This window comes from Rhamphochromis longiceps, linkage group LG19, assembly GCF_057381845.1.
Source record: "Rhamphochromis longiceps isolate RC_006_pf linkage group LG19, R_longiceps_female_GT1.1, whole genome shotgun sequence".
NCBI lineage: Eukaryota > Metazoa > Chordata > Actinopteri > Cichliformes > Cichlidae > Rhamphochromis > Rhamphochromis longiceps.
In genome coordinates, this window is record NC_140575.1 from 22575402 (window position 1) to 22598769 (window position 23368).

General features: G+C 40.3%; 2 protein-coding genes across 5 annotated transcripts in view; one reads left to right on the forward strand and one right to left on the reverse strand.

Annotated features, from left to right (window-relative positions):
• snap23.1 (synaptosome associated protein 23.1) overlaps positions 1–3760 on the forward strand; it is a 14030-nt gene extending 10270 nt beyond the window's left edge. For all 3 annotated transcript variants that reach the window (XM_085391065.1, XM_085391062.1, XM_085391064.1), the window contains 3 exons: positions 852–1025; positions 1136–1280; positions 1669–3760. In XM_085391065.1, the coding sequence (XP_085247191.1) occupies positions 852–1025; positions 1136–1280; positions 1669–1731 (382 nt within the window). In that variant the 3' untranslated portion in view covers positions 1732–3760. The remainder of the gene's footprint in view (positions 1–851; positions 1026–1135; positions 1281–1668) is intronic.
• Positions 3761–4218: 458 nt separating this feature from the next.
• Positions 4219–23368, reverse strand: part of sptb (spectrin, beta, erythrocytic) — a 45665-nt gene continuing 26515 nt past the window's right edge. For both annotated transcript variants that reach the window (XM_085392492.1, XM_085392493.1), the window contains 22 exons: positions 22554–23313; positions 22112–22314; positions 21372–21462; positions 20847–20993; positions 19493–19759; positions 18844–19068; positions 18261–18350; positions 17509–17799; positions 17153–17283; positions 16719–16923; positions 15994–16217; positions 15545–15695; positions 13251–13495; positions 12283–12421; positions 11839–11923; positions 11263–11459; positions 11073–11155; positions 10636–10699; positions 10242–10492; positions 9420–9593; positions 7327–7369; positions 4219–6834 (listed from right to left, as the gene is read on the reverse strand). In XM_085392492.1, coding sequence (XP_085248618.1) covers positions 6643–6834; positions 7327–7369; positions 9420–9593; positions 10242–10492; positions 10636–10699; positions 11073–11155; positions 11263–11459; positions 11839–11923; positions 12283–12421; positions 13251–13495; positions 15545–15695; positions 15994–16217; positions 16719–16923; positions 17153–17283; positions 17509–17799; positions 18261–18350; positions 18844–19068; positions 19493–19759; positions 20847–20993; positions 21372–21462; positions 22112–22314; positions 22554–23313 — 4258 coding nt within the window. In that variant the 3' untranslated portion in view covers positions 4219–6642. The remainder of the gene's footprint in view (positions 6835–7326; positions 7370–9419; positions 9594–10241; positions 10493–10635; positions 10700–11072; positions 11156–11262; positions 11460–11838; positions 11924–12282; positions 12422–13250; positions 13496–15544; positions 15696–15993; positions 16218–16718; positions 16924–17152; positions 17284–17508; positions 17800–18260; positions 18351–18843; positions 19069–19492; positions 19760–20846; positions 20994–21371; positions 21463–22111; positions 22315–22553; positions 23314–23368) is intronic.

Sequence of the window (23368 nt, forward strand, 5' to 3'; positions counted from 1 at the left end):
TTTTTGTTTGTTTGTTTTTTTTAGAATGAGAGGGCAGCACTTATCTCCCAAGCAGCATTTCTCCCGAGAATCTATAGAGTATTCTAAGTATTAATCCTTTAAAGGATACTAAACATTTACGTTTACGCTCTGGACAGTCCTGTCTAGAGCGTAAATGTATGTAATGTGAACTTTAAACGGCTAAGTTGTGAACATGGGGCTTTATTCATTCACATTTTCAAGGAAAATTAACAAGACCCTCAGAAAATGTATGTTTTAGCTTTGTGACCCTCTTGCTTACAACTCTTAAAATATTGAATATTATTTGCTTAAAGATCTCCACAATATCAGTGGTCAGTCAGGAACATTTCTCACGAATACTTGATTGGCTGCTGTGGCCCAAATGTGGCTCACAATGTCTGTGTGTGTTGACATAAGGAGAAAAAAAACTCTCTGCTTGGCAAATGTACATTTCGTGGTGAGAAGATTGCTGATTAAATTTGTGAGCATTTCCAATCATTAATGGACAGATAGGAAATGTGATGGTGTTCCAGCCAACTTCTTAATGTGAGCCGCATACTCATCTGGGCTAAATGCACTTAAAATCCTCCATGCAGCGATGATTTTGGAGTGTCACTTTGTGTGCACATTGAGATCCTATGATGGTTTTAACATGCAAAAAAAATCTTCCCAAAATGCTTTCACTTTGGAGAAGAAGATTCTTTGATTATCAAGATATAAGGTAGGGAATCCTTTGAGTTTCATGGCTATTACTGAACATATGTAATTGTTGCAGTGACTGAATTTAAGTACTTCTGCATTTGTTCGTGCATCCTGACACGCTGTTTTTTTGTTTTGTTTTTTCGCTCCAGAGTGTCATCAATCGAGAATGACTCACGGTATAAGCGTACCTGGGGTACTGGAGGAACTGAAGGTGAAAATGATGCAGATGGCTCAAAAGTGGTCTCAAAGCAGCCTTCAGGCATCCGCAATGGCCAGGCTGCCCAGGTTAATGCTGCGGGACCATCAGGCCCATACATCCAGAGGTACTGTCCTGGTTATTTTATATTGCTAAAAGTCTTGAACTTTTTGGTGTTGCCAAAACTATTGCAGTCAATTTAACAGAACATATGTATACTTTGCATATGTATAACAGAATAACCAATGATGCACGTGAAGATGAAATGGAGGAGAATTTGGAGGCGGTCGGCAGCATCATTGGCAACTTGAAAAGCCTTGCTGTGGACATGGGAAGTGAGATAGACAAGCAGAACAAACAGATTGACCGCATCAACGACAAGGTAAAAACGGCTTAAAATCACATGAACCTCTAGTAAATGTGAAAAGGGGTCCAAGTAAATTTACTTTACTGATCCATAAAACACTTAGTTGCTGTTTTTTTTTTTTTTTTTGTTTGTTTGTTTGTTTGTTTTCTACACTCCCCCCTAAATAATTTGAATTGTATGTAGTTGATGCTCATGTCTGCGTCGACTCATTGCTTCATATGATGGGCTGTTACCCCCTCATGTATATCAGATTTTTGTAAAAACATTCACAAACATGCATATGTTCTTACAGAGGAAGAGAATGGAAACTTACTCATAAAAATTTACAACTGATAATAAATTGCTACTTGGGGAAGGAAAAACAGCTGTATAACTGCCCCTTTCCACCTGTCTGTGTCTTTAGGCGGACATGAACAAGCTGCGCATTGATGAAGCAAACCAGAGGGCCAACAAGCTCATCAAATAGATGAGAAATCCCGCTTCTGCTAGTTTCATCAACCTTGAGCCTCTCTCGCCACACACACACACACACACACACACACACTGTATATTTGTGCGCATCTGCAAACATACTTTGCAAGTAAAAAGAAATTCTCTCATGAAGAAGTTTTGCCAGTAGTGTGCCTGCCCTTATCGCACTAAGTTGAAGACAACTTCTTGGACTGTCCACCACTATTCACACCCTTTTACACACATGCCTAGTCATGCTGGACCGTGAGAAACAGTGTGAGATACTTCAGTAAGTGGCTGACTGCCTATCACTGCTGTTTGATACCAAACTACATGCATGTAACCTTCACAGGGAGGGAAGTGGCACATTTGCTGCTTTCCGTTTTGTTGTTTTGTTTTTTGTTTCTCATCTAAGTCAAGAATGAGCTGTTTTGTTGATGTGACCGTTAACTCATCAAAACTGATGAGCTGTTGTCTCCATAAAGCCTCATGTAGTTTAAAAGGAAACATCAACTCTGGTCTGAAATGAATCTTACTCAAATCCTTATACATACTCCTTATCATTGTGTAATTAGGTTTATTGTATCATGTGTAATGCTTTGATATTATTTGCTTATTTAATTACTCATGAAGCAGAAATGACTTGCGAATAAAGTTCTCTTTAACACTTTGTTCCCATGCCATTTATGCCTGTTCATATAAAAGGGCTATTTAAAAAAATAAAAATAAAAATCTAATGTTGTACCTGAATGAAAGAATTTTGATGTTGTTACTACTTAAAATTTCTGATAGATGGGGAGTTAAGGTCATTGTAATTACTTGCTACAAAGAGATGACCTGTGGTTAGAAACATTGTATAGCAATCACTCGTTCTTCTTATGAGAAGGAAGGTCTGCAAGGATCATGAGGTCTGTTTATCATTACCTGCCCTGAAGCAATTAGTTTACTTCACAATAACACTGAACTTGGGATATGTAACAGTAGGTGAACTGCTCTCTTCTATGTTCACCGTTTCTTCACTTTGATCACAGTGTTGATGTAAATACTGTTTAACAGGATGACTAGAGGCAATTAATCTAATTTCTTAACTTTGTTTCCTCTTAATGGTTAATGGAGATTAGTAGCTTACAAGAGGAGACATAACAACCTGTGCAGGGCAATTTGATAATTGTGGAACTGTTCAGTTCTGAACCACAGATGAGCATTGTTTAACCTGTTGTGAGGTCTCTTTATGTGCTAGGTTCAGGCCAGTTGGTTACTAAAATCTTGGCATTTTAAAAACAATAACCTATAATAAAAAGTGGTGAAATCTGTAGGAACCCAATCAATCTTATACACGATGTACGGTTGTGTTGTAACAGCCGCTGCATCGTAAAATGCTCCTCTTACATGTGTAAATAGTTTTTACAGCACAGCTATGGTACAATATCATCTGACGATTGAAAGGAGAATTTAAATTTGTGTTGTCGAAGCTGTAGCCAGGCTGAGAAATCGTCGCTGGCAGCAAAAATGCAAAAAGTATACATGTAAGTGAAAGTTGTTAAAGGGGTAAACACAGAGGCACAATAAGTCCTGGTGGGTTGTATTAAGGCTCGCTGAGGAAAATTGGCCATTGATAAAGGGATACAATGTGCCCAAAGTATCTCTCGTATGAATCTTCTTATTTGTTTTGAAGAAAAATGCTAATTTGCATGCTGTGCTGCAGGCATATACCTACTCAGTTTGTAAGGATTGAAATGAACTGTTTTCAGGGCTTTGTATTGCTATAAGTGATCATCCTGTTACGTATGAGCTCGGATCTAATTAGTCTATTCTAAAGCTGCCTTGCTGTCTGGAAGCTGTTTATTCATTGTTTCACCCACAGCCACTGGAATGTAAATACAACAGTTTTGTGTATTTTAAATATGTTCATATGGAGCTCATCTTATCTGAAATTAGCTCGGTGAGCGGATGACTGCTCAAAGTGAAAATGCCTTCTGTTTCACGCTTGCCACTGTTGAATTGTTTATACTCAATAAATCTCTTCTGAAAGTCAATTGAATGCACTTTTTTTTTTTTTTTGATGTAGTGACAATAATTAAAGACTGCATTTGTTTAAAAAAAAAAAAAAAAAAAAAAAAACAAGCTTGTATATTATCATAATTTTAATTTAACTTTATTTCAAAATGTTTTGTTTTTTTTTTTGTTTTTTGTTTTTTTTGTAGGGTCAACATTTTTGGATATTTTACATACCTGGAAAGTACAAAATGCAATTTTTAAAAACCACTAAACTGAAAAGGCAGGTAGGGAAGGTGTGAAGGAATAACTGTGGATGAAGGTGACAAAGTCGAAGTGTCAATCTGTAGATATATCGACCAACAGAAAGCATAGTGAATCTGTGGGATGCAAGTCTCAAAACATTTTGAGGTGCTAAAAAATTTGAGTAGCATGGTCACGATGTTCTGCTGGCACACGGCGCACAAAAGCTTCTGTAGTTTGTGTTCATACAGCCACAAGAAGATCATGGCTTTAACAATTGCTTTAATCTGTAGACAGAGATGCTACCATGTTTACTAGAAAACACTTGAGCTGAACATTTATCCTCCTAGATTTGACTTCCATCGCTTCAGTGAGGTCACTTGAGTTGGATCATAATTCGGGGACAAGGCAAAACGTCAGTGAGACTGACAGTCCCCATCCTGGCATCAAAGTATAAATGCAGATCCATGTACTGTACATACTTTTAATTGAAATGCTGATTTCTGTAATGGCTTTATTGTTGGAAATTCCCATATGAACTTATTTCCACTCCTTACATTCATATTAAAAACACATTCCTTCAGCTCCGTACGGCTACTGTACGATCCTTGGTTGGGGAGCATGCCTGGTCCTGTTGTGTGGTGTGGAAAAGCAGGAAAGGCTCATGCAACCCTTTGCTTTTCTAGACTTTGGCTAGTTCTATAAAACTTCAAATAATGATGCAGGCTCTTGTAAACTGCTTTCGTGAATAACAGCACCTGGTTTAAATTCTAGTTCATCCTGATGCTAACATTTTGTCGTCTTTTAGCATTTCTATTTGTGTAATGAATAAAGTCCAACTTGCAAGACTAGAGGGGTGTTTCATAAAGCAAGGACTGCTGGTTGAAGGTGCTTTTTTTTTTTTTTTTTTTTTTTTTTTTTTAAATAAATCAAGAGAGGCGTACATGGGCATGAACACATAATGGGGGTTCTGGGGCAAATACAGTACATGTAAAAAGCCCCTAACCTCCCATCATGTTGTGCTGCTGCATGGTCTTATTTTCATAGTTGTTTTGCACCTCTGTGTAGTCATTTACCCCCTGTACTTTGTCTTTGATCGTGACCCATTTGTCAGATTAAATACTTGGCTTGTGCTTTTTTGTCTTCTTGACCCATATTTTTATTTAGCCTTATTTGGGTCAGCATGTTTCTGTAATTAAAAAGTACAAACCTGAAGGCATTTATCCAGTATCATGTTTTCACAAACCAAATAGTAAAATTCAAAGATGGAGAAGTTCTGATTTAAAAAAAAAAAAACATTTGCTTTTTATATTTCGTTACAACAAAACTTGAACTGCACTTGAAGTTTTAGCTTGAACTGCACAAAGAAAAACTACTCTCATGGGAAGCCGTGAAGTCATAATTACAGGTAAAGCCCTGCAAATGAACAGTTCAGTGTTGCAGATTTGATCCCTATTTTGTGAGTCTGAGCTCATCACTGACCTACAACTCCATAACAAAAGCTGTCTTTTGTACATGGCAGTGTTTGTGCTTATTTCTGCTTTTTTTTGTGCATTTTAAAAGGGTAATTAAGATGATCTGTGACTGTAAATGCTATTGACTCTTGATGCATGTAAACCTGAATAACTACTGCTTTTCTGAGCCACCTTTATGAAGCACCCCTCAGATATTCCAACACTTTTTACGTGTGTCCCTACAAGCCAAATTTGAAGACAAACAAGGTAGGTCAAGTTGGTCTTGTTTGAAGTTTTAAGAATATGACAATAGCACCATATCAAACTAATGTATAGCATACTTCATGCATCTGCATATATATATGTATATACGGTATGTGTTGATGGATAGCTCTGAAATTTAAGTTTACACAAGTGTTAAATATATTTCAAGCTGACAGACTGCCACAGTTCAATTGAGAATAAACCTGAATGGGTCCTTATTCAAAACTGACACATTGTGGTGTCACATGACCGCTCGTGCAATGTTGGTAAGCAATTTCAAATCAAGTCAATCATTCACAGTGCATAGAGCATTTAGTTTGCATAACTGCAGATATACTTGGAGAGTGTGTGTGTATATACTGTACAGCACTATGCTGAGGTTTTCTCATCCCCAAATCTTACATGCCATTTACAAAGCTCTTTAAAAAAAAAAGAAAAAAAAAGGATTATTAAACTCTGGTTCTTTACGTAGCATTTAGTGCTCCAAATTCAAACAGCACAGTATTACAGTTCACAACCATTTGATAAGGCAGGTTATTAAAAGTACTTTTCAGTACTCTTGAGTCATCTTCATTACAGGCCTTCATGTTATACATGGCTATATCAAAGCATGCCTTAGTGAAACAAAAAAAAAAAGACAAAAAAACTTCAGCTAAATTATCAAAATGAAAAGTTTTACAAACATTCTTTGGTTGTGTGTGAAGAGGAGCATTCCTGTGCTTTAATTTAATGCTTTGAATTTGGCTTTTCCTAAAAAGAACAAACAAAAACGGTGGACCATTGTAGACATACACTGGCTTAAATACAGGCAAAAGAGTGATGACTTTAACTACAATATTTATGGTAATTCTCACAAAATAATATAGAAAATCTAGTGACAAAAAGCATACTTTGATTGATTGTACACATAATACTTTCTCTTCCCAGGTTGCCTAGACAACCCCCTCCTCCTGATGGCCTTCCCGTCTCTTTCACTTCTTCTTGGCAAAGCGGCTAAACTTCTTCTCCTTGTCTTTCTTGGCAGAGCTGGGCTCAGGGAGTGCAGCTGAGGAGGAGGGAGGGGGCAGGCTCTGGGCTTTGGCCCCCGAGGGCCCCGATGCCTCCTCTGCTGCCAGGGGCTGAACGGCCTTTTCCATGGCCTGGCTCCAACGCTGGAGCTCTTCCTGAAATTAAACACACGCACACATCGCAGCAGCTTAGAAAGGCAAGTCCACCTCCAGAGGGGCAGTGAGTGTTTTGGTCTCCCAGTCTATTAGCATAAACAAGCAGAGGTGGCCACGCTTTTAACAATGAAACTTGAAATGCTGGTGAGGTTAAACTGGGGTAATGTAGATAAAGACAAACTCACTGTCAGCATTCTTATTCTGTGAGGCTTAATGATTCCCGTAGGGTAAATTTCTCACTAGCAGATAGTGATTCAGAAAGAAACACGAATAACCTCATTTATGTCACATTCTACAACCTTGCCAAATTACTTAGACATGGACAGCAATGCTAAACGGAAACAGTTCGGAAAATTAAATGCAAATGCGTAACTGCTATCTGTAGCATTGCAACCTGTGATTACTGCTTTACATAGGGTCAGCCATTATATAAGATGCCTTTTGACCAGAATAATTCAAGTCCAGGAGAAAGTCCGATGTAATTCAACTCACCTCGTCTTTACACTGGAACAAAAATTCACTGCCATCTCCAAGCCTGTAAAAGGTTAAAATTATATAAATATTAGAAGCGCTTATGTTTTACATTAAAATCGCCAGAATGAAATCATGTTAACATCCAGACATTTCCCTGAAATTGGCAAATAAGTGAAAAACTCTTTTACTGCGTGCCAAGTTTTGCCTGTCTGCGTATTTCTTAACAACCACTAGATGTTTGAGTGGAAGTCATGTTATTAAAGCAAATGCATGCTCTTTATTGCACATGGTGCAATGAACCATGGTGTCAGATATTGCCATTTTGTCAAAGGCGCTGGCAAAATTAAGATTATGCACCAGTTGTCCAACTTGCACCTGGTTTAGCCAGTAATGATAAATAATTATTTATGGATGCTTGTAAAGGTCACACTGGGTGACCTTGATGTTTTCTAGCTCTAGAGTTGATGCGAGGGGGGATATTTTAATTCACACCATGATCTTTTACCAAACCTTAGCAATTACTTTTTAGTTGCTAACCTAACCCAGAAGCAAAAATAAAACAGTGGATTAAATCAACTGCTGCCTCAAGGATGTCAAACTCCAAAGCCACCTCTTGATCCTTATAACACATGCTCTTCAATACTAGACTATTATTTCTCAACATCTAACAATGCCAGAGATTAATGTTGTAAAGGGGCCCATATGTCCCCAAGGCATCAGTGCTGAAGGCCACCTCGTGTGTATACAGAGAGCAGCAGTATTTGACGCCCTGAGACAAAAACATTCGTATTCAGAATTTGTTAATATCAGTGCAGTGTTTCCTGCCAACGACTACCACACCACCCTAAAGCAGAATATATTAAATCCCATGTTTTACAGTTGCCAAGGTGCTTTTTTTCAGGCTTCTTTGATTCAAATAGGACTCAATCTTAAATTGATCTGCCTAGTTTATCCCTCTGAGGACTCTTCTATGTGAACCATGTTTGTGCATCAATGCTGTAGTGTGAAGCAGATTTGTAGTTTTTTTTTTTTTTTTCTGGAAGTTTTCTTGGTCTCCCATACTTTTTAATGTCTTCCACAGTTTGCCTTAACTATGATTTTCTTTTTTAATGGCTCTTTGGGTTTTGTAAATTGCAAGCTGAAAGCACATTGATATATTAGCTGCTTTGTAGACACCAGCAGTCTTTAGTTTCAGAACTTCAGTCAGCTGCTTAGGACAACCCATGGCTGTTGAGTGATACCAAAACTTTAAAAGTCAGAATTTAACAAACTCTGACAATTCCTTATGACAATTAATATCTAACCAGTTAGGATCTAAGACCATTTTATCAAAGAGCTGAGCAGTGCTTATATTCATTTGTAATTTGCATATAAATCTGTCTTGGCTGCCTGTTTTTTCCTTCATGAAAAATCAAGAGGCTGTGGTTGATTTTTAAAAACCAGAGAACCACACCAAGGTAAAAACTTGCTAAAGTAAACCTTCAGTGGTACAATCCATTCTGAGCAGAGAATTTAATCTATTCAACTAAATTCAACGTGTATTGATTAAGACTTGTATGCGTGAGGAATGTGAGTTTGCATTTAGCTTCTATCTCTTATCAGTTTAAAGGGAGCTTTGGGAAATGTTTTTTTTTCCTTTTGCTCCCTTTGCAAATGTTAAATGGTAATACCAACATCCATATAACACTGTTAAATATAACACTGCAGTCAGAAAGCGGTGAGTTTAGAAACAGCTTACCTCTGTCCAAAGGTAAAGGAAAAAAATCCACTTTTCCGTATCTCTAAATCTGTTTGAATAACTCCCCATTTGAATAATGGTTACTAAGCTGAAGAGGTTTTGGTGACAAAGGGCTATTTCTCAGCTGTAAATAGGACCGGGGGCTGAGGGGTGTATTCCCGATGTCTCTACTAACTTCCAGTAAATGTAATGAAATTTCAGTCAGGTGAATTTTTATAGCACCTTTTGCTTCTCAAAATAAAGAACCCTGGAGAATACAAGTACAAACCACCTTTTCTTGTTGCTCTTAATAAGTCAATTTAATAAGGTCTTATATCGTATATTTACCTTTCCGAATAACATGACTCAGGTAAACCTATGATGTAATTCTTACCGTAGTTTGGCGACATGCTTCTTTTTCTTGTAGTTGGTGAGGATCTCCCAGTTGGCGTTGGTGAGGGGCAGGGGATCCTCGCCATGATACGTCGTTCCGTGGCCAAAGCTTTTGGCATCCTTATAGACTGAGAGCTGACCGGGCTTTAGCACACAGTACAAGTTGTTCCATGACCTGACAGCGAAGAAGAGGCAGGAGCAGGAAAAAGAAGGACTTTAACATCATTTCAGGTTAATTTCTGGCAAGAACACGAAATGAATTTCATTTAATCCCCATTAAAGAGCAGCTACCTCACCAATCCATCGAGACTTTATTTTGTGAACATTCATTTTAAATAAGCACTTATTGCAAAACAGTGGGTTGTTCTATCTTTAAATAGGAGTAATAATATTTTCTTGTAATGAAGCCCTGCAAGATCCCTGACAAAAAGCACTTTTATTGTAGGGCTACTTTTGGCGGCTTGTCTATTGAAAAATTGATTTAAAGCAGAACTGATCCATACTTTGAGTTAAAGTATAGATCTCCCTTTGCTGTTTTAACAAGTTTCAAACTTACTCGAGTTGGTTTTAATCCATCACAAGGAACACAAATTGTGCTGAATGGTCGGTTTTTTTAACGCTTTTTAGGTGTGGTGTGATTTCGAAAGCACTGTGGTCAGTAAAATAAGGAAAAGTCTCGATGTTCACCGTGACAGATGAACAAACATAAGCAAGTAATAATAGGCTCATAGATTTTCCCAACATAAAGAAAGGAAACAATGCCTGGAATAGTCAAAGGCCATATTAGAGACAAACACAGTGCTGTGGTCCATTTGTTATCTACCTATTTGAAGCTTTTTTTCCTGAGCCCTCTACATCATGTTTGCGGCTCAACATGCCCTCCTGCAGCACAGGCTGGCCTCTGAGGGGGTCCGAGGGCATGGTGGCTGCTTTCTCTGGTTCCTTTGGGGTCACCACCGAGACAGAGGGCTCCAGCTCCAGGGAGGCACTCTCTCTCATTTCTGACTCTAAGGGCACCGTCGAGTCACCGGCCATCCCCTCCTGCAGACCCGAACTAGGCTCCGCTTCACCAGACTAAAGCAAAAATAAATAAATGAGTTCATGAGAAAGTGAACTTGTCTCCTTGGAGAAGAGATGAGAGCTGAGTCAGTATGCTGAAACAGAGTTGACAACATTATAAATACAGAAAGCTTGTGCTGATTGAGTGCAGTACTAACCAGAGTCTGTTCCTCAGCAGTATAGAGCTGTGAAGATTCTTCCACAAAGCCCGTGTCTTCTCTCCTAAAGGAAACAGGGCAGCATGAGAGGACTTTTAAGAACAGCAGGTGTGGAAGTGTGTATGTGAAAGAAAGAGAGATCAAATGCGACTCATTGAAAGTCTGCAAAACATTGCATTTGGCTGCTAATACTTTTTTGCTCTGCACAATTTAGGGTATTAATATAAATACTTTCATTTTTAACAGACTAATTTCCTTTAACAGATGCTCACTGCAGTTTTTTGTATTTCTCTCTGGGGCTTAACAACAGAAGGATTGACTTAAAATTACACTGCCTTTATCACCAGACTTACACTTTGATGACACTGCTACCAATTAATACTATGCCCTCATGCATATAGAGTACGAACATGAAAGCCAGTGTGTTGTATGTTTACCTGCTTTCTTTATCTGAGCGTTGCCCATCTTTAATGAACTGCTCCACCTCCTGCTGCTGTTTTCGCAGCTCCAACAACTCCAACTGCAACACAGTGGCGAACAAGGATCAGTAACCTGGCTAGCTACAGGGTAAATGAAACACGTGAAGTAATCAAATTACTGTAAATCACGTGTAAGATTTTTGCATACCGTAGTGAGGCGTTCCAGTGCGGAAAAGCGTTCCTCCCAGGTGGCGGTGGATTTCTCGAAGGCCTCGTGCCTCTTGAGGAGCTTCTCAACCTCGTCCACGTTTTGACCCAGGTCTTTGCTGGTCACGTAGGGCTCTTGAGCGATCAGCCACGCCTCCGCCACAGAAGCGTCTCGCGCAAACTGACAGACCTCCAGCACTAGACGCAATGAAGCCACGTCATCATGAGAAGTTTAAGATATAAAAGTCTTTCTTTTAGATGTGTTCATATTATGCGGCGATCCCTCACTTGTAAGGTGAATGTTATGACTGGGGGGTGCATTATGTGACAAATTGGGGCATTGTTGGAAGTAAGCAACTATTTTTGTATCCTTGTTGTTAATGGAGGCTTCTGATGAACAAAAGCCTGGGAGCTACTTTCTGAGCTGGGATTTATATGCATGAGCTTTCACATATTTTAACCATATGGCCTTTGGGATATAAGTAAAGATTTTTTGTTTTTTCAAAGAGATAATGTATGTAAAGGGTTAGGGTATATTTTCTGGGTTGAAGTATAAGATAAGTGTAATATTACTCACAGAGCCGGAGCCAGTCCCATCTGTCATCCCACTTGAACATCATCTCCTTTCTTTTTTCCATCAGCTGCACCAGTTTCTCTTTGATCTGACACAAGTAGTATGGTCTCAGTTACATATCAGTATTATTAAACAACTCAGCCCCAAGACTGCCCATTATCCTCTAAGAATTAGTATTGTGGAGTAATTAACCAAATATTAAATTCAGGTCGGGGTCAATTGCTCATTTAAATTCTTTTAGCTTTTCCATTTCTAATTAGTGTTTGCTCTATAGTCTCCCTGATGAATGTAAGATGAGTGGAATTTTTTATTTCACGGCAAGCCAATTGGTTCCATTGAGCCAGACAAGAACAATCACTCCCAGAAAAGTAATTAAATCTAATGAAAGCAGCAATTTGAAGCCCAGCTGAGGATGAAAAGGAGCTGTCTTTGCTGTTGAAGGCTCACCTCAGCAGAGTCTCGGTGCTTGCGTGTCAGCAGGGCTTTGCCGAGGTCGACGCAGTCAGTGAATTTGGCTCCCCTGGCTTCAATCTCCGAGCGGATCCCCTGGTGGTACTTCTGCAGGAGCTCAACGGATGAGACGTCCCTAAAGCAGAGAAATGATGGATGTTAAGTGATAACAGGTAATGCATGAAGTTTACCTACCTCTGTTGGTAACAACTGGAACTGCATTGTTGCAGTCGGCTCTGGCAGACTTCCAGTGTTCTCTATTCTAGAATATTATAGTCATGCTGAATATCTTTAGGAAGATGAATTGTGTCACATAAATAGGACAGAGATATTATCTCTTGTGAACAAAGTGCCATTTATGAAAAATTAAAGCTTTTCTTCTAAAATCAGACAATAAAATATATCTTGCCGCATATCTGAATATTCCTCATTAAGATGATTCATCCAGAAGCGAATTAATGTGCAACACAAACAAATCCATTTGGAGCAAATGAGTAAACAAAGTAAATGTAAAATGCAAATGTAAATAGTAGCAGAAATTGTTTTACAAATATATTAAGTGAAAGACATACTTCATAATCATTAACTAAATAGATATGTTATTACTTAGTTGAAGTTGTTCTGTTCTTTTAACTAAAAAGGAAATACATGTGCAGAGATAAACCCCAGGAAAAAAAGCTCCACTTCTTTCCCTCCACCTCCTAAAAACAAATATTGGCACAGTTTTTGGTCTTCAGCTACCACAATCAGATTTTATCTCTTGTATACTTTATTTTCTTCTTCTACAACAAACATGCTACGGCAAGGGGAGGCCAGGACGCCAGGTCAGGGGGGAGATATCATCTCCTCCGAAATATCCGGAGACAGGCTCCGGGATTGGATATCAAGTCGAGTGTGAGAGGAACTGAAAGATCCAGCACAGCTAACCGAAGGCCAGACGGTCCTCATCTGACATATTTGATCACCTGGGCTTCTCCTGGGTCTCTATCTGCTGGATGATGCTCTCCATCCAGGCCATCAGGTCTCGCACCATGGTAAAGAAGCGGAACTTCTCTGCTGTGTCCACCAGCTCCGCCCTGCGTCCGTCGCTGGCATCCAGCAGACCCTTCCAGGCTTCCACCACCTCCCTCTCTGTAGTCTGAATATCATCTGCCTTTTCCCCTGCGTACTGGGCATGAAGCCTTGAAGCGGTTTCCTGGAACTGCTGAACCTGGAGTGAAGGAGAGGGACAAGTCAAAACATGGCTTTAGGGGTTTTTGTTTCCCTGATGTGAAGAGAATCATGTCAGAGAAAAATATTCTTTGCATTTCTTTTTAATTTATTATTATTTTATTTATGTAAAACTAGGAGGTTGAATGACTAGGGAACACTTATTTTTACATTGCTTCTTCTCTGAAATTAAGATTTTTTTTATATATGAATATTTAAGATAAGATAAGATAGAACTTTATTAATCCCTCGGGTGGGTTCCTCTGGGAAATTCGACTTCCAAAAAAAGCACAGCAACGACCAAAGTTACAGTTACAGAACTGTTATATATATATACACACACACACACACACACACACACACACACACACACATATATAAATACAGAGACAAATATAAATAAAATATACAAAGGGGATAAATAGAATAAATAGGAATAAAAAATAAAAATACAAGTGAATTGCACATTTCAAGTATTGAGTCTATTGCACTGTTGACTATTTACAAAAAGTATTGCACAAGGTATTGTACAGTGAGGTGCAGAGGCACTACAGCTTAGTTGTTCCCCCCTCCTTTGTCCTCCTGTTTCCCCTCCCTCTCCCCTCCAGAGAGGAGTTAAACAGTTTGATGGCGTGTGGGACAAAGGAGTTTTTAAGTCTGTTAGTTCTTGTCTTGGGGAGAAGCAACCTGTCACTGAACAGACTCCTCTGGTTGTTTATGGCCGTGTGCAGAGGATGCCCAGCATTGTCCATAATGTCCATCAGTTTCTTTAATGTCCTTTTCTCTGCCACTGTCACCAGAGTGTCCAGCTTCATGCCGACCACAGAGCTAGCCCTCCTGATCAGTTTCTCCAGCCTGGATGAGTCCCTCTTTGCTGTGCTGCTCCCCCAGCACACCACAGCATAGAAAAGTACTCCAGCAACCACTGACTGGTAAAACATCCTCAGGAGCTTCCTGCAGATGTTAAAAGACCTCAGCCTCCTGAGGAAGTACAGTCGGCTTTGGGCTTTTTTATACAGGTGCTCTGTGTTGCATGACCAGTCCAGTTTATTGTCCACCCACAGCCCGAGGTACTTGTACTTGTTGACCACCTCCACCTCCTCCCCCTCTATCTGAACTATTTGCACAGTACGTTGAGGGTAATGCTGTGACTTTTAACGTGGTCAGTATTATAAGCAGTTTTTATTGAATTTTGAGAGGCTGTGACATTAGTTGCTACAGTGTGGTGTTAACGGGTTAGCAAACAGATGCCTATTTACACATCTGACAGACGCGCAGCAGCATTTGCATTCATTTGAAGTTGTGTTTGGAAATCTGGAGAATCCAGGCAAAATATCCACTGCTTTTAGCTCTGTTTTTATCCTCCACCAACTCCCGGGGGGGGGGGGGGGGAGTACAGACCTTTTTAAGCCAAATCCTCCACTGTATTTACCAGTTTTTGTAACTTTGGATACTGTTTCCAAAGTTAGTGCTACTGAACCAAATAGAGGCCAAACTAAAACAGAAAGGCTTTCCTTATAAAATAAAATAATGTTTCTTTTATCTCCTCACTGTCTTGTTTATAAAAGAGCAGTTGCTGATGTCCTGCAGCCAGCATGAAACCTTTTAAAATCACAGCACGTCAATTTAAGGACATTACATGAATGATGTTTATGAATGCTGGGAGCCCCTTAGCTGTCTTCAAACCCAAATTATGCAAAGGTGCAAAAGATTTCAATGGCATCAAAAGGGATACTGCTGAATGAGGCCGTAGTTCTGAGACACCTTTCACGTTACATAGATTGGTCTAACGTGCATAAATATTTTTATTCCTAGACCTTTAATTGTTATAGTCTCCTTCTTTGCAATAAGTTGTGGGCAGGGATGGCAAATTTAAGAATTACTATTTGCACAGCTTTTTCATTGATTCTCACCTTTTGAGAAAACTCCTCGCAGTTACCCAAACATTACAGCACTCTCTTCCCCCCTCTAGATATGAATCATCAAAGTTACCTTCTGGCCACTGCCTAGTGCGTTCCCACTGAGTAAAAGGCCCCTTTGTGTGTATTACCTGTTTGCCTAGAGTGGTGATGTCTCTCTCAAACGCGGCGTGCATTCTGTGGAAAGACTCTGCTTTGCTGAAGTCCTCACCCACATCTTCAGGCAGCTCTTTCTGCTTGTCGTGGATCTGAGCCACCAACTCCTTTCCATCATCAAAGTACCTTAAAGAAAACAGATCGATGTCTATCTCTTCAGCTCTGTGTTTATCATCCTACTTAAATATCAGATGTAGTCATCACGTTAGGTTTAATTCTTTGTGACGCTGTTATCGCATGCATATGTTTTCTGTTTTGATGCCTTTAGTCATGCCACAGTTTAATACTGCCTAAATCAATCTATATTCACTTATTTGGGCATGTGACATTACAGGATTAGACACAAAAGCTTCTGTTTATGTCCATTCAAATTACTGGACATCTTTCAGCCTGTGGAGCGGTTTGTCAATACTGTTTTTCTTACTTGAGCAGTTCATAAGATGCTGTCAGGAGCTGGGCGCGAGTGTCGATGAGCTCCAGCAGATCAGCCCAGCTCTCATTGATGCCGTCCTTCCACTCCGCCAAGGTTGCCGCCTCACTGTGCCCGCCTTCGATCAGCTCGTCTATCGTCTGGTTGACCATGTCCACTCGCTCCTGACCCAGCATTCCCGTCTCCCGCGCAAAGTCTCTGAATTTATCCCTCAGAAGCTGAAGGAAAAAGATTGTTTTGTTTTAAAAAAAATCCCAAACAACACAGAATTTATATGTGATTAAGTGATTGACTTCACTTCACCTAAAATCACTGAAAATGAAGTCAGTAAGAAGTAAGAATGAACAAAAACTTTGAAGCTGTGGCAAAAAAAACCCCAGTATGATCAAATATATTGCACAGCTTAATAAATTCAATCTTTAACTTGATCTTCAGATTTAAATAGAAATTCTCAAACCATTTCACACAAGGCAAGTGAAAGACGTTTTAAATCGCTGTGAACACGTCCTTATGTTTGGACTGAAATAGGTTAAAAAAAGGTTAGCACTTAAGCAGAAAAGTTGGGGAAGACCACATGGAAGTGCGCTGCACTAATCTATCCCAGTGAGTGTAAAAACGTCCATCTGTGTCACTTGGATGAAAATCTTTCCCATTTTGTGGCCAGCCTGTCTCCCAGTTTCTCTCCCTCTATGTGCTATAATTCTTTGTATATAAAATACCGTGACGTGATCCAGGTCCTGGCCCATCTCCTGGGAGGATGCCACCACGTCCCTCTCTGAGATCCACTGCTCCAGGTCCTCCACCTCTCGGCTCAGTAGGAAGTGATTGAATGTGAGGTCCAGTTTCTTCCTGCGGTCCTCTGCCAACTCCTTCAGGCCCGCATACTGCTTATCTACCTGGCTCTGTCGCCTGATGATCTCTTCACTGCACAAAAGGTAAAGGGAGAGAGCAGAAGAAAATGAGATCTAGGGAAATTAGAAAAAATAGCTCACAGAGATTGAATTTAGGTTTACTCTAGATGAGGCATATGATTAAAATACCAATTTTGCATGGTTGTCAGTCTTATCACACTAAACCACAACTGACTGGGACAACATGAGTGAATTAGCATCCTGACTAAGAGTTCAAATGATTTTCTTCAGTGTGTACAAACCCATCAGGGTGCTCCTCTCCAAACATCTTTTGGGCACGGTCAGCCAGCTTCTGAATGGAGTCAGCATAATCATCTACCGCCTGCTTAAGGATCACCTGGCGTTTCAGCATCAGCATGGCGCTTTGTTCATCCTAGAGAGAGAAGGAAAAGAAGAGTATGTTATAGTACTCCAGATGAACTCTCAGTGCAGGCTGCCACTTATAAAAAGTATGCCACCTTAATTAAAGGAAACTCAAACCATGTAATTATGTTAATGGATGCAGAACTGCTTGTCTTTTTTAGCATAATATGGCTTGTTTTAATTTAGATCATTAGATCAGATTTGTATATATCTGTGGTCTTCCTCTTAGCCTCACCTTGGCTTTCTCATCAGCGATCATGTAGAGCTCCTGCTCCCCTATCCAGGCTTCAGCCTCATCAGCGTCATTGTAGTACTGCTGGGCCAAGTTGGAGCCATTCAGCCGCTCTCGGCGCTTCACCATCTCATCCTGCAGCCGGGCCCATGCCTCCTCTAGTTCCTTCAGCTGGTCCGTGATACGTTCTGCCTCTGGTTTGCCCTCTGCGCCGGCGGCGATGGCCATTCTCCTTCCTCGCTCTAGTACTTCATCTACACGGGGCTGGTGGCCTTCGATCTCCTTCTGCAAAGTCTGAGGGACAAAAAGGAGATTGTGGACCTCAACAGGGCTTTTTGATATACAGAAACAAAGACTTGATATATTGTGCAGCCGACAAACATATATTCAGAAATATTCATCTGAAAATTAATTTATTACATATTATGCACCAAGTATACTGTAAAAACAAAGCAGATGGAGCTGAAACAATTAGTTACTTACTTAATTATGCCGAGATCTATGGAAATGATTACAACTATTGAGATAATTTTCAAGTTGCTGAGAGTACTTGTTGCTTTTCTTTTATCTTTGACCACTGGTAGTATAACATGACTAATTTTACCATCTTGCTTTGGGGCATTTTCCCTATTTTCTGACATGTTATGGAAGCTGTGATTTATAGACTAATTAAGAAAGTAAATTAATCAATGAAATGAATCAGTGTTACAATTTTTTAGCTAACCACAAGTTATTATGCAGCTATAAATCTCTACCTGGTTCTTCTTCAACAGCATTTGCACAGTTTGAAGATTGTGGCCATGTTCTTGTGACATTGCCAGGGGCATCCTCTCCTCAATCCAGAGCTGGGAGAGAGAAAAAAATAAAGGAAAAGTAGGTTATGATAAGAGGACAGAACGCAGCTGAAATTTGTGAAGAGATTTATAAATCTATGATGTATTTGTTTAAAAAACATCCATGACCAAGTGACTTCTATTGAATGTTTAACCCTTGACCAAATGTCTTAAACAGTCAAAATCCTTTTTTAAGCTCTCTTCAGCTGACTAGAGTGGATTAAGGCAGTGCAACCCATGAGGGATTAAACTGTTCTTTACACAAATTCACCTTAAGAGGAAGTTTCACTGTGAGAGCTAGTAGTTTTGCTAGTTCATACTTTAGGTTTGCAAATTTTAGCAAAGAAATAAACCTTAAAGTTTACGTTATGATAAGGTTTCAGCTTTGTGCGAACACAAATGTAACTCTAGCACTTAACGGCTTTTATTCTCAACTTCTGCTATCGGTCATTTTGTCAGAGTAGTGACTTTGAACACTTTGCTGTGAAAATGGATCCATGCTTACGAGCTCATCAGCCAAGTCTCTGTAGAACTGATGGACAGCTTTGGCGGCTTCAAGCTTGCCCTTGCGCTGGGCCAGTGGGGTGAGGAGCTGCTGGAAGTCTCTCTGCAGGGCCTGCTGCTCAGCCTCCAGTTCCGGCTGGTCCTCCCTGCCTCCGCCGTGCTTCCTGACAGCCTCCTGGAGTTCCTCCAGCTCCCGAGCTTGGTCACGGACCTGGTTCTCCATCATCTGGCATAGGAAAAAAACATGAAGATGAATAACCTTTCAAGCTACTAATCAGGATGTAGCAGACGGTAAAAGTTAGTCATGCCATTTATGTATGAAACTGAGCTCAGACACAGTTTTTAATTCATGTAAATTTTCTAATATAAATTCATAGTACAGATCGCGCTTATGTTTACAATTTAGTATTTAGTGTAGCTTGTGTTCCAGTTTTTCTTTCAGACAAATGCAAAGCTTTTTGGAGTTTGTTGTGTTTAGATGCAAATAGTAAACACAAAGATGATCACACAAAATAAATCCTAAAGCTATAAAGCCTTCATTCCCAGTTATTTAATTCTGTTTAGTGGGGTGCTCGTGTGAAGAGGAACTGCAAAGAAAAGGCAGCATACAAATCTAAAGTGTGCAGAGCATGGTGCATTAAGAGACAAACCTGATGGTTTTTGAGCAGGATGTTGGCTTTAGTCAGGTCTTTAACATCCTCCTCTCCACTCTGTAACTGCTGTTGTAGCTCACCCAGCCACTTCTTCATGTCAGCCAGGCTCTGGTCGAAAAGCTCAGAGCGGTTGGCATCGAATAGCAGCCGTGCCTTCTCCTGGGTGGTGGACTCCAATTTGTCCCACAGCTCATGAAGTTTGGCCAGCTCCTCCGTCACAATTGGCTCAAACTCTGGTTTGAACTCCATCAGCTCCTGACCTTCCTGTACTTGCAAAAAACAAAGACGAATGTTTCTGTGAAGGAAAAACACTGTATGACTTTTTTTTAAATAAGATACATAAATTATCTAAAGCAAGTGGAACACTTAGTACATGAGTATATTAGTACCTGTGTACATTTCAGATTTTTATATGTTGACATTCAAAGAGAGTGAAATCTGCACACTCTGAGTGTCCTTCTTTTATCCTTCATACTTCTTTTCCTTTGCTTTAACTTACATCCTTTTTATTCCAATTAAAGTTATTTGTTGCACACTAGCTCCTAATAGCACATCACCCTGCGCTTCACTGAACATATTCAATTAGCTTGTGACAGATAACATTTCTGAATGTTTAAATTTTGCAATCACAAAGTGATTTTTGTTGCTATTTTCAGTGAACCGACCCTATATACTATATGCAAAATCCATCCATCCACTGGATAATATCTTCAGCATGTCCTGGCTATACACTCAGTAGGACATGCCAAAAACACCTCACTTAGGAGGCATTTTGATTCATTTCCTCTGTGTGAATCACCACCTTATCGTGGTGGAGGGGGGTTGTAGGCCCTAGGAGCTATGTTGTTGGGGCCGATCTGACCGTGGTAGTATCTCCAATGGCAAATTTGTCCTGGTTCAGGTAGCAGATGAAGAGCCATTCAGAGAGGTCATTCTGGACACATGCTCAGGGTAGTAGTGAGCGTCTGGTGACTGTCCCTTAACCCATGGCGCCTAGCCAAGCTTAGTCCAAATTATGTACCTGGGTTCACCCTCCTGTGGGCCCACCACCCACAGGGGGAGCTGTGGGGGTTCAGTCCATTGTGATTTGAGCAGCAGTCAGTCATCCTCATCTTCTAAAACTGTACATGTAATATAAGTAATATGTGATGCTAAATAAATAAAACCTAATTTCTAATCTGTGATAGGCATCTTACCACTTACATTACTTATTTATTGGAATAGCCATGACATTCACTGACTAAAGGGAGCCTTAATTAGTTGTTGTAAAATGCAATTATAAAGAGATTGAGCAGCTCTTAAGCGGAAATCATAATAGTTCAGTAATGAGTAGCGTTTAACTTTTACTGACCTGATCTACTTTGTTGAGCCAGTCCTTGTTGGAGGCCAGCTCGGCCATGAAGGCTTGATGTTTCTGCCACTTGGTGTGCAGGTTCCTGGCCTCATCGTATGATGTGTCTTGCGCTGTCAGCATCTTTTCATTGATCCATACTGTCAACTGAAGCAAGAGTAAGAACATCTAAGATCCATGCAAAAATGCCCACTATACTCTGGAAAGTCATCTAAACATTAACTATTGACGTTTATGCAGAAGCAACTTTACACAAGCAGGATTTACTTCATTATCTTTACAAAACACAGCATTTACCAATTAGTAAAATGGGACCTCAATTCTAAACATTAGGACAGGCAAAAGCACAGCGTTAGAATAAGCACAGCAGGATGTGCTTGGCAAATTAACTCAAATAATCACGAGATAAAAAGAGGAAAACACTGTGATGTCAAGTGCAAGTGAAGGAATAATTAAGCTAATAATTAATGTGCTAATTGATGTTTCCCAATGGCCAAATAAACTGTAAACTGACAGTGAACTTACATCTTGTGTGTTTTGCAGGAAGTGCTGCAGGTCACGGTTATCTCTGAGCTTCTCAGACACCTCCTCAGCTCTTCGTTTATTCTTGTCATGCCTGAAGTAAAAAAACACACAAAAAAAACAAGAAAATGCATTAAACATACAGTATTTTTTTTCTCTAAGAAATCCCTCTGTGACACACTTCAAACAAGATGTAACTCACGTATCTACATGAGCTCTTCCTCCACCAAAAAAAAACGGCTTCTCTGCTACACTGTGAAGAATACCTCTGACTTAACGATCAATATCCATTACTGCAGGTGCCCATCTACCAAGCTGAATTATGGGAGTTAATGGGAGTCGCTCCCATGCCCTCTATACACCGTCTTGTTGATGTCTTTTAATTGCTGATCTGAACAGATTAGATCAGTACCTGTGGTTATATTTTGAAAATAGGAAAATCCTTCACATTATAATCCTGCTAAAATCCTGAATTTCACATTAGATTTTTGCTTAAGTATCCATTGCTTTTCTGTACTTGTATGACTTTTCAGACTGAACTACATTCATTTAACATTCATAGTCACTAATTACTCTACAGATTAGGATTTTTAAATCATCATCAACTCCTTGATCCCTTCTAGAATTGCTGAAATCACGTGAAGCTCAAATACTATTATATCAAAACCGTATTTCTCCAATGCGCTGCCCTTCTGTCAACACTTCACTTGAATGAATGCTGACCAAAAACCATGCTGACTGACCTTTGCTGGATCGAGCCCATTTTCTCCTGAACTTTCCCAGAGTACAGGTTATTGTTGTCCACCAGTCGCTGTCCGCCCTGCAGCGCTCCGTCAATTTTGTCCTCGTTGGCCTCCATGGTGCTCACAAAGTCTTCATGCTTCTTCAAAGCCTTCTCTGCCCCGGCCAACGTGTCAGGTTTGTCTATGTGGGCTAGAGTGTACTCCTGCAATAAATCCGAAATAATTGTATTGGGAAAAAATAACCAGAAAAATGCACGACCTTAAGAAAGGCCGTGTGTCAGCACTGGGCGTTTGAACTGACCGTGTCCCATTCTTTCATATCACAAACTTTTAAATACTTGTAGGATCACTAACCCTTCATTAGCAACTCATCCCATGTGGTAACTGATGACTGTTCCACTTAAACACAACATTAAGACAAGCCATATTATTTATGCATTACCTGGTTGTTGAGGATCGCCTCTACTGCTTTGCCATCTCTCAAAAACTGCTGGAAGCCCAAAGCCTGGTCCAAAAAGTTCTTGCGGCTGTCCCACATTTTCTGGAGTTCATACCAACCACGGTCCATGCCCTTTAGCCTCTGGTCGAGCTGTTGGTATTGAGGATCGTCCTCCTGACCCTGGGTAACCTGAGCGCCAGTGTCCCTCACACGGTGAAAGTCCTCTTCGTGGTTGTTTATGTCTTCACGCACAGCATCGTGAAGGCTCAGCTGCTCCTCAGCCTCTGGCAGCGTGGCGGGCATCTCCTCTGATGCAACAGCTTTCTGGGTCTTGAAAAGCCAGGACTGGAAGTCATCCATGTCTTGAAGGAAGGTCTGCAACTTGCTGACCTCACCCAAAGAGTCCTCTCTGTCTTTCAGGGTGTTTTTGAGCATGTCCCAGGCAGCGTCCAGCTTTCCTCTGCGGGCCAAAATGTCTGCTGCATTCTCCGGGTGGTCCTGGGCCAACTGGTCAGCTTCTTTCCGCAAGAAATTGAGCTTGTCGTCGATGGCGGCTAAATCTCTCTCTATACCGAAAAGTTTCCGCTGGATGGTCATAACAGCTGCCAGGTCATTGCCCAAGTCCTGCGTGGACTCAATCACCCGTGTCTTGTCTCTGATCCAGGCCTCTGTCTCGTCACACTCCAGGCCGTAGTTGTGCAGACTAAGAGCAGAATCTACTTTCTTTTTCTTCTCCTCTACCATCGCCTTGAAAGCCTCCCATCTAGGAAACAATATTTTATATAACAGAGGTTAATACTCCGTGGGTCACTGTTGTT